Raw genomic sequence first — 11,417 nt, forward strand, 5'->3', positions numbered from 1 at the left:
GTAATGCCTTGCAATGGTTTAACTTGGTCCCTTAGATTGGAACAAGTACCATCCAGGCTCTGCAGTAATCCAGATGACAACTTGCCCTCATTACCCAATGGTTCACCTACACACTGGCTGTTCCACCAGCCTGTGGAGATGAGACAGGAGTTCCCTGAGTCTTCTGTTAGTAAAAGCCCCCTAAACACCAAGCATGATTCAGTCTGTCTCCCACACAATTTATTTTCAGTTCATTGAGGTAATACTACACTATTTAATTTCTCATTTGTAAATAATCAAGCCCAGAAATGTCATGCCACATATTTAGGGGGGGGGGGGGGGGGGCTTGGGGACCATTCAGCATTTTTTAGGCTTTCTGGGGACTTTCAAAATGGTCCTAAGTTTGTCTTGGCAGAATTTCTATAACTTCTTAAAAACTATGTATGAACATAGTGGCCTTATGTCCCATTGGGGAGGAAGAGAAGTAAGTAAGTATAGGTAGTCGATCATTATACTTTGTTCCAGCAATTGATGTAGGTAGTTTACACAAAAGCTAACTAATTATTATTTGTATTATAATAATTGATTAGATTGTATGTGTATTATTATTATTGTTGTTGTTGCTGTTAATTGATATTATTATTAGTAGTAGTGGTAGTAGTAGGGTAGTAAAGAAATAGCGGCGTTTTAGGCTTACCTGTCATTACCAATATATACCAAATATATACCATCACAAAAATAGCAATAGAAATACGCCAAGGGACGTCCTATTCATGAAGTAACATGTAGATAATATTTTTTCTTTCTGGTTACAAAATTGGTGAAATAGGACCCATGACGTTTGGTCCTCTGCGGTTCCTTTAATGGCTGTGGGTTCCGATAGCTTTTCCACTTACCAGTTTGCTTAACCGGAACTTTACTTACCAAATACAGACAACGAGGGGCGGTGCCGGATCAATGCCTTATTTGGAGTTTCCACTTCAGTGGCTAACTTGGCGCTCAAAGTCAAAGCAAGCCTGTGGATTTACAGAGCGCTTGCAATATTTACAAGCGATTAACTCTCGCAATTACTGTCTTTGTAAGCCTGTGTATCTGCATGAAAAAGGGTTTAAATCGACCCACTGTATTATAGGACAATAACATCTCTGTGCGCTATTGCATGCCATTGCAATCACACAATTTTGCAGATGAAATTGCAACCTCTTGAATACTTGATCAAGGAGTTCAAGCAGGGCTGCATGCAAGTCAACTACCGAGGCCATAGGACAACGTGGCAAGAGACACAAATGGGGGTCTGTCTAAAACGTGCACACGTCCAAAAAAAATGACATTGTAAAGCCTACACAAATGTGACGTTTGGCTAAATGAATACTATCCTAAATCAGGTTTTCAGAAGTATAGTGTATTGACTGACCCACCATTCTATTGGTAACATTATCTAAAGTGCCACTCGCATTTTTACGCACCCATCCTTCCGATCCCCGGCGCACCTATTGATGGCTTCAACTGGAAGTCAATTTATACCTTCGTCTCAATATTTAGCCTGTTGAAAACTAACATTTGTGCCCTGTGGATAATTTGTCATAATAAGTAGCTTCATAGCGATACATGATTCTAATGTAATTTTTACCTGTGGGACTTGCCCTTCTTGGTAACATCTTACACGATTCCACAGATGTGTCCCACAAATGACAACGAATAGAAGTTAAGCCTTAATGAATGTTTCCACTGGGACAATAGCAATGCTTCGTATGAAATCACTGATCAGAACAGGCTACACCACAAGCATACCCCACAAGCATTAGGTCAGATAAAGTGTTTAACTTTATTGTGTGACTGCAGGTAGTACTGGTCACTGGACAATAAGGAACCAGGCTCCGCTATTACACAGCAGCAGGCTTCTCTCCACTGTGCTCATCGGTCGCTTCAGCCTGTCTTCCTGCAATCGACTCTAATGTTCCACTATGAGGTGCTTCCATAGGTGACGCTTGTGCACGGTCTAGCTTTGTGTATCCATAAATGGTCATCTACGTCACACCAATGTTCCGTCCCCCTATTTAATACCAGCAAGCGTTGGAGTTCCCTAACCGAGCAATACAGCGAGCAGCGCTTCACTTGTGCATGAACCAACACCACCGTTCCATTGATTCACAGGCTTTAAACTCCCACAAGCAACCAAACAGTTCTCACTGTAATTAGATTAATATCAATTGCCTGTGATCATAGCTCTATCTCAACGGAGAGATATCAGCGCTGTCTCTGACGGGAACTTGGATACAACATCAAACCTAGGATTTTTCTCAACTCTCTTACCCTCATAGATCATCATCTACCGTGTTTTCAGTTTGAGAGCATTGTCGGTATTTGGATACCTGGACGTTGCCATTAATGTCAGGCTAAATAACTGCTATGACAGGGAAACTAGCGGACAAGCTCCCTCTTACCATGAGCAGTTTAATAAACACGATTCCTGACAGTCTCTACCAAGAAGAGGACATTCCGACATCTATGAACATTTTCACCAGTACGGATTCTATTAACCACTATTCGCAAATGAATACAGGTAAGAATACTTTGTATGTGCTGTTATTGAGTTGTTCACACTATCCAGAGTCCGTTGTAACTAATACGCGCATCTCAGCTGTATAGAGCGTGCAGGCAAGGCAACAGTTGTCTTGAGGCTTGGAGCGCGCGTCTCAACCATTGCCGCGGAGGCACCTGTTTGCGCTTCAGGCTCTACGTACAAGGAACCAATCTCAATTAAAAGCTTTCCAGGGAGAACATATTTTTCAATATTCAAAGTATATTTCGGTCGTAAAACAAGTGCCGTTGTGGCGTTTTTATCCACTCAAATGTGTGTTTCAGAGTGAGTTTATTTTACAACTTGTCATTTAGACGTGAGGTCAGTGGCCAATTATCATGGGCTAATCTAATCTTTTAAATAATAAAAGCTAGTAAGAAATGACTGGCATACGATTTAAGTAAAAGGCTGGTCAAGGATGGCTTTGCCCGATGCGCAACTCTCCAAAAACTGTCGGCCAATTCACATATGCGATTTATAGATTTATCACCCATCACCAAAAACAACAATAGAAATCACTGTAACGTGATACATATTTTTGGTCAATCAAATGAAAACCTGATCATGCCTTAAGCAGCCAAGTTTAGCATGTACAAAGAAATGTGTCATTGTGACCAAAGAGAACCATTTGCATAGATGTAGACGTTCACTATCCTTCAGTAATTGAATTATTTCATTCTCTGAGGATTTATTGATATTTCTAGAGATTTTTGGGGGGGATGGGGGTGGGGGGGTGGGTGGCATGGCCTTCCCCCTTTGTAGTGGGCGTTCTACCGGCGCTGCATTTCAAACTTCGGAGCATGCTTAGCCCATAGTAAGCACAATTGTATATAGCATATATACGCAAGTAGCCTATTAACAATATTGATTCTTGACGAAGTGTTCTTATCAAAAACAAGTTTTGTTTGCTTGTTTGTTTGTTCTCACCGTAATGCGAGTGACACGTCATCTGCTGAGGACTATTTTCAGAGATGTGAAAATAAATCAATAATTGATAATTTCCTCTGATGATTGCAACCGCTGAACTGATTCATTCTATTCTTGACTTCTAAACTTTTTATACAACTTTTTTACAGCAATTGAAACGACCACCCGGGTGGCACATAAGAATCCTAAATGTGACCAGATCAAATAGCCAGCTCGTCCCTTGAAGATTTTAGGCCCCTCAAATTTAGTCAGCACAGGCCCACTTCAACAATTGACCTGTTGGACCTGATGATATTTATATTGTCATTTTATTTTCCAGATGCCTAGATGTATTTATAGATGAGAAAATGTAATGTTTTTAATTTGAAAATGAATACATTTGACATAGTTACATTTGACATAGTTATTCGAAGTGATCCACAATATTAGGCTATAAGAAAACGAACTCATCACTGGTAAAGGCCTAAATCAAGACAGAAGTGTCTAAAATCTCACTATTGAGCATATGTTATTGCTGTAATCGATGGTTGAAAATTTTCAAATATTATTTAGCCAAACAGCTCAATAAATCCGCGGCTGTTATCAATCTGGAAAGCATGCTACATCCTATTGTTTGAAATCATAGATAATCTATAAGACTAGTCTACAACCAAATTAATTTAATACAATCTTTATCTAATACAATATTAACAATATGTTTTATCATTACCCGTGTAGCCTACTTTCCCTATGCAGTCCATGCATGGTGTTTGCCGATGGTTTAAAATGACCTTTGCTCTGGTTTAAGTGTCAACTCGATGCTTCAGAGATTAAGTTTGCTTCTAATCACGTCATTTGATGTAATATTTCAAAAAGCCATGAAAAGGAATGGAAACGTTGTAAAATGTAATATTTTGCTAGCATACCAGGTAAGCTATATCCCAAAATATATGACAAAGCATCCTATTAATTTCATATTTACAGACATTCAATAATGATATTCTATGAGGAAGAAGTAGCCTATTGGATGTAATACCTGTGGAGCCAGGTGTTTCCTTAGCCTATTAGTGTTCATTAGTCTCACACAATAATCAGTCCACAGAAATACTAATAACCCTACAGTATCTCACATCAGAGCAACAGTATATGCCACTGGTTTGATATTCCTTTAAAACAAATCAAAATGTTGAATACTGGGAGGATTCTGGTGCTGCAGTTATTCTCTGCCCTTTTTCACATGCAGTATAACCCACACTGCTTAGCATGGCTATCTTTAGGCTTGTTTTGTTTTTTTCAAATGCACATCCACAACATGCCATAATGTTGAGATTTTGTATACCTCATGTGTTAAATAGTTGCAGCAATGTATGTAATTTTGGTTTTGTTTGTTTCATCATGATCTGCCCTTAGCCAAATTCTGGTAAACAGACAGTAATTACTGTGACTGAATATATAAGCACCCCTGTGTATAATTTCTTGCGTAAAAGATGGGCTGTTTTATCTCTGTTGTATGAATTATGTTAAAATGTCTGCACAGCGCTTCACTCAAAGGGCTTGTACATCATAAAGGTATGCCCTCTTAGCCATTAGAGAACTACATTTGATATTCTTCATTGCAAGCGTCTTTGATATTCTATTGGAGTGCTCATAGACACTAGTAAAAAGCACACAGGCAGAAGAGCAAGAAAGTTCATGGTATCCATTAACATTAAAACTGAGAGTACACAAATGTCTAATGTTGACCTAGTGCTCTGAGTAGGAAGTGCTAAAAACTAGAATTGTGTTCATTTTGTGTAGATTTTCCTGTTATATTGAATGTATTTGAGAGTTATGGTGGTATAGTATTACACCCTGTTGTGAAGAAATCAGACCTTGCCATTCAGTGTGGCTGTCCTCCTGTGGGACACACAATGACTGGATCAAAGGGGGTGTTTAGGTCTTGATTTACGAGAGCTTGTGGGATCTGAGAGAGGGAACACTGTCAGATGCACAAGTCAGTCGGCAAACTTGCAGGTCTGACAGCGCTTACTTTTTCCTAATGAACTGGACTGGTCTGCTTTGATTTTTGATCTCTCGTAGGCAGACTGATTTCAGAGAAATGCAGAGGAGCTGAATACTGGACTAAACACTGAAATCAAGCAAGTTCATATTTAGTATAGTCTAGTACAGAAACTTCATATTTAGTATAGTCTAGTACAGAAACTTCTTGACTCAATCTTGGTTGCAGTAGTTGTGCTGCACATAATAATTGTTATTCTTCTAACAGGTTCTGTTTTTAACTTAACTTGAGTTGTACTTAATCTTCATGTTTTAACAGCTGGTTGAAAAAATTATTTACACTTTCCACTTGTTTCTCTGTCATCCAGATAATATCATGGATTTGGGGATGGGAAGTGAGAAAGGAACGGCAGAGATTCAGTACGGCTCCAGCTTCCAATCCAACCGCAGCGGCCAGACGGTCACCTATCTTGGGAAGTTTGCATTTGACACTCCTCCATCGGGCGGAATTGGGGGCTCTGGCTGGTGTTCAGATAACAATATTATTAGTTTAGTGAGTGCAGGAATCCTGGGTGTTTCTCCGTCACCTGGCACTATCACCACACAGACATCGTCCTCTGGAGCCAGCATGGGCGGCCAGTCGTCAGACATGGAGCAGGTGTACGGTCCACCACTGCCAGCCTATTCCACCTGCGGTGATCTGTACCAAGACCAGGTCTCCTTCCACCACAGTCCTGCCACCAGCACCGCCCTCGCTTACCCTGGCAATGACTACCACTCCACCTCTAAGCCCTCCATGGACGGAAGCCTTTTCTCCATGATTCCCGACTACAACCTCTTCCACCATCAGGGTGAGGTTGGTGTGATGGAGCACAAGCCCTTCCAGACCATGGACCCCATTCGTGTCAACCCCCCTCCCATCACACCACTGGAGACCATCAGAGCATTCAAAGACAAGCAGCAGATCCACCCAGGTTTCATTGGTGGGCAGCAGCACAACCCTCAGCATCACCAGCCACCACAGACTCTAACACTGAAACCCATCCGACCACGGAAGTACCCAAACCGCCCCAGCAAAACCCCTCTGCACGAGCGGCCGCATGCCTGCCCAGCAGAAAACTGTGACAGACGCTTCTCACGTTCAGATGAACTCACACGCCACCTCCGTATCCACACGGGTCACAAACCCTTCCAGTGCCGCATATGCATGCGCTCTTTCAGCAGAAGTGACCACCTGACCACCCACATCCGCACGCACACGGGCGAAAAGCCCTTCTCTTGTGAGTTCTGTGGACGCAAATTTGCCCGGAGTGATGAGCGTAAGAGACATGCCAAGGTTCACCTCAAACAGAAGGACAAGAAGCCTGCTGACAAGGGGAGCGGGGCGGCTGGCAGCCACAGCTCTCCCCCCAGTTCCTGTGGCAGTGGTGGGGCCAGCGGTGGGAACATCATGACTGTCACTACCTGTGCTTAGGATGGACCTCACCATGCCCTAAGATAAGACTGAAGAGGCAGGGCTCCATCCACTATGAGACAAATAGGTGACTTACTCTCTTCACTCCCCCTCACCTCCCCCCCCTTTACTTTTGTTGTTTCGAAATAATATTTCCCTTCTCCCCTGAGTTTTTGCTATGGGCTTTTTTGTGTTCAGAGTAGGGACAGGATATTTGCTCTGTAAAGATGGGAGGGCTCAGCTACTTTTTGAGTTAGTGCCAGCTAACAGGGGCGTCAAGGCACAGGCTGTCCAAGAGGACATGGTATATTTCTGAAAATGGAATTCAAGTTTCGAAGGCTGTAACATGTTTTATGTTTTTAGATAAATTCACCTAAAAATATTTGATAGGTAGGGAATCCAGAGTTTTTCTAGACTGAAATACAATGAGGCTTCAAATCAAGGTGAAATGTGTCTGGGGTGTATGCATTTATTGGGTTGTTTAAAAGTGCAATTGGTTGTATTTGTGTACTGTTGTTGATATATTATTTTCTGCACTTGCGATTGCCTGTCTTTTTGTTCAAAAAGTATTTTTTATATTCAATTGTTGTTTTTTTGTTGTTTTTTTTTCTCAACAGAATGTGCCAAATGTATTGAGATAATACAGCAAACTTTGTTCTATTGATTGTGCCAGGGATTAACCAAACATTGCAAAGATATCGATTATGTTTCAGTCATTGATTGGCAGATAAGTAGCCCAAAATATTCAAAGGCTTTTGGAATTTATAGTAGTTTTATTGTTACAATTGTGCAATTGTTAGCAGCACAGTTACAGCTCAGTAGGTCAAACACCTTTTAGTAGTATGGAAAGATTTATACATATAGCAATTTTATATTTTGACACCTTACCATTCCTACAAGCTCAACGTATCAGCATTAGAAACTGAGGAATCAATGCCTTTTTCCATCCAAACCTGAACCTGTGTCCCATGGACCAGTCATGGGTGGTGGTTTTGGTTTGCAAGCTGAAGTATGTCAGAACAGTAAGATAATTTGTTAGTTTTTACAGAAATATCTTACAAAAAATCAATGCTTACCTCTTGTATGCATCTTTTGTCACCTGATGCGCACTGAATAAAATGGATTGCAACAGTAATAGCAAATATTTATGGACTAATAAATCATTTTCAACAAATCTACCATATTCACTACACTTCACACCTTGGAACAGAGACATGTTTTTTGTTCAGATAAATATACCTTTTAAGTGGAGTGTTATAGTTGCTTTTACTTTGTATCTTGGTTTGGTCTATTTTCCGGAGGCTCCTCTAAGACACATTTGTGTGTATATCTAGGACACACACAACCAATCCTTACATAAAATGCTTAGCGCTTAGAGACAAAGACTGAAAGATTGAAATATCTGCTTCTGTACTGCAAGCAAACACCATTTATGGATAAAAGCTGAAATGAATTAGTGGGCCTTTTATCTGTGCTTTTACTGACTGAGACCTGCCAGCTATATGCATGTAATTAGAGACATTGTACAAATTAAAGTGACTCAAATGTTTTGCGTATAGTTACAGTGAGCAACACCTTGTAAGAACTTAAAGAATCTATTGCCATGTTTACACCTTTTACTATTTTGAGAGATTCTGAATTTAGAGATGAGGGATTGTTATTTTTTGTACAGTATAATATGTGTACAGGTATATGACTTACACTTTTGTACTCAGACTGTCAAAGGCACCATACTTCAGTATTAAATTGTGCATTTGTGTGCATGTGTATGTACACGTAAAGTATATAGATACATGTGCACATGCACACATTTCTAATTGACTGAATGCTTGTGCGGAAGGTGTCTTAAAACGCTCTTTGTAAAGTAATCATAATGCATTATGTTTTGTGGTCATAAGTCATTGCAAAAGACTTTGGAGCATTGAGACAGTGCCAAACAAGGTGCGTTATCTTCCATTTGAGAAATATCTTATATCATGTGTCCCTACTGTGGGCTTTAAAGTGCTGATTGGTTTGAAGAAACACTAATGTGTTCTTGAACTAAATAAACAAACACGTTTTTTGAACAAAATTCTTGTGTATTTCAATTTCAGTTGTAAACTGACCTTTATGGCTTCCAAAGTTCAATCACTTTTCTCCCTTCACTAACATCTTCCTTTATTGATAGATTTATAGATTAACCTGTACTGTACACAATATAAAGTATTCACAAGGATTTTTGAAATCTATTATTCATACTAATCTGCAGAAAACATTGAACAATTCATTCAAATGTGTGGCAAATCTATGAATATAATTGTGAATTTATAACTAATAAATAAAAAGTAGTCTAAATAATATGTTTACAGAATCACACTTCTTAGAAAATGATTTACAGTTAATATGAACAGTGTAAATCAATGCAGTTTAGGACTGGACTGGCTCACTGCATTTGATTGTAGTCCTCACTGTGCTCAATGCTCTAGTCAGCTAAAGTCTTTCTGTGTTTCTTGAATGTCTCTCTTTATAACTCTCCAGTTATTTTCCCCATCGTTTTTGTTACATTGACATCATCGTCCGTCCTTACACAATCATTTGTGAACAGAATTTGAATGTGTTCTCTGCGTATTTGATAACGATAGGCAATTGTTACAGTGCAGCAGGCATTTCTTTAATGCTGTGCCTCAGAAAATGTCAAAGGTCAACATATATGATTTGTAAATGCATTGATAACTGACAACACAGGATTCTTAAATGTGCTTCCAAGGCCACGTTCCCTCTTTCCTGTGCAAACCGGTTTTCATTGCTGGGCTTTCTGGCAAGTGTCCACTTATTCTCCAATTAATTTGGCCCCAGAGAGTCTTTCCTCAGTCCCTCCAAATGGGTAAATGAACAGACCTCTTGCATTGTCTGAGATAGTTGATGAGTTCACACAAACAGTATCATCTCACTTATGTAAATCAAAGGCTTTATTCAAGTACATTTAAAGCCACTTGTATTATTGGTACTAATTACCATTTTCTCAACTTTTCCTGAGCTTCTTAGATCTACTTATGATAGTAATTTAAATAAAAATGCGGTTTTTTATTATGAATATTGTTTAAAGTATGATCTGACATGGTTACAGTATGTCAGATATAATACAAATAAAATATTCTAGATAAGTGTATTTCAATTCTGGAAATGTTCACTATCTACAAGGATACTCAGATAATGCTGGGCTGTATATTGATCCAAAAAGATGGATTATACAGTATATCTATTCAAGTGTGATTTGCCTTAAGCCACATTTAAAGTCTTAACAAGTGTGTACTGTCTGTACAGTATTGCTTGGTATCCTTAAAATTCTGCCTCAGTTATGTCAAAAGTGTGTACATAAGCAAGGGTATCCATCCTAACTTTTCAGAGTAATTGAGAGTATGAAATTCTGAGCAGCTGAGACAGGGTTGGCTCTCAGGTTGGAAGGGCAAATATAATCTATATCAGTGAACACCAAATGTCCCTATGGATTTGCACGTAAATGTATCATGCCTGATTTGGGATGTAGTTTCAGCCTCTTCTGGTTTAGAGTGATGTCTTAATTTCGTTTAAGAGCCCATAGGCCTATGGTATGGGAAACCATGGAGAATGAAAAAAATATCCTTTGACATTATTCTTTATTTTATCATTCAGCCAAAAGGTTAAGCAACAAAGACTTTGCACTAAAAGTGAAATAACAAAGGCAGTTTTTCAGAGATCGTATGGCTGCTCTGTGAGGGTTGACATTTTGAATTATGGTATTGAGAGTGGTTTGGTTTTAAAGAAAACTGTCTTTATCTAGCTCTGTGAGAAGGGAGGAAGTTGTGTGCAGAAAAAAGGAGCATACGCCAAAATATTTCCATCTGTCACCAAAAACCATGTAATTATAACATTGCAAATGTAGTCATCTGTCACAAGTGTTTATTTCTTCTGTTTCTTGAAAGTGTGTAAATGGAAGACAGACAATATTACATTTTTTTCTACTGATTTTATATGAAAAATGTCCCTTACATCTCTAGTGGGACCAATCTCTCTGGGGAGCTTTCAGATGACAAGAGTAGTAGAGCAGCGTAGTCTGTAGAACATTTCAACCATGATAGTAACAATGATGGATACAGTATCTAATTAGAACAGCTTTTAATTTTCAATTTGTGTTATTACTGAATATCAATCCCCTGTCAAATAATCTGAAAACAAACTTTGTCCTCCTCAATCATGATTCAAAACTGCTTTGTCCCAAAGGATCTAAACACTTCAGAGGTTGACATTACAATGACCATTAAAGCTTGATTATTGGTATGTGTGTAGACAGTTTGACTTTTTGTCTTTTTATGTATGTGAATGAAGGTATATCTTGCTCCAGTGGATGTATTATTCCAGCAAATAAAATGTGACAGTTTTAGAGAGCTTGCTTCATATCTTTGCCTCATCCTGCTAGTTTTCTGCTCCATCTTGGATCTGAGCCAACCTTAACAGCCCTCTTTGTGCCAAATTGGGTTGCAG

General features: G+C 39.3%; 1 protein-coding gene across 1 annotated transcript; it reads left to right on the plus strand.

Annotated features, from left to right (window-relative positions):
* Window positions 1-2,082: 2,082 nt before the first annotated feature.
* On the plus strand, window positions 2,083-8,965 carry egr3 (early growth response 3). Its single transcript, XM_083673365.1, has 2 exons — window positions 2,083-2,542; window positions 5,833-8,965. Exons 1-2 carry the CDS (start codon window positions 2,389-2,391, stop codon window positions 6,936-6,938), a joined length of 1,260 nt encoding a protein of 419 aa, XP_083529491.1. The 5' UTR covers window positions 2,083-2,388; the 3' UTR covers window positions 6,939-8,965.
* The last annotated feature ends 2,452 nt before the right edge of the window (window positions 8,966-11,417 follow it).

This window comes from Argentina silus (genome assembly GCF_951799395.1).
Source record: "Argentina silus genome assembly, chromosome: 7".
NCBI lineage: Eukaryota > Metazoa > Chordata > Actinopteri > Argentiniformes > Argentinidae > Argentina > Argentina silus.

Excerpts from the sequence above, each read along its gene's own strand:
- egr3 (XM_083673365.1), top strand. The coding sequence starts at position 2,389 with ATGACAGGGAAACTAGCGGACAAGCTCCCTCTTACCATGAGCAGTTTA. Across the intron at positions 2,543-5,832 it reads CTATTCGCAAATGAATACAG|ATAATATCATGGATTTGGGG; the intron begins GTAAGAATACTT and ends TCTGTCATCCAG.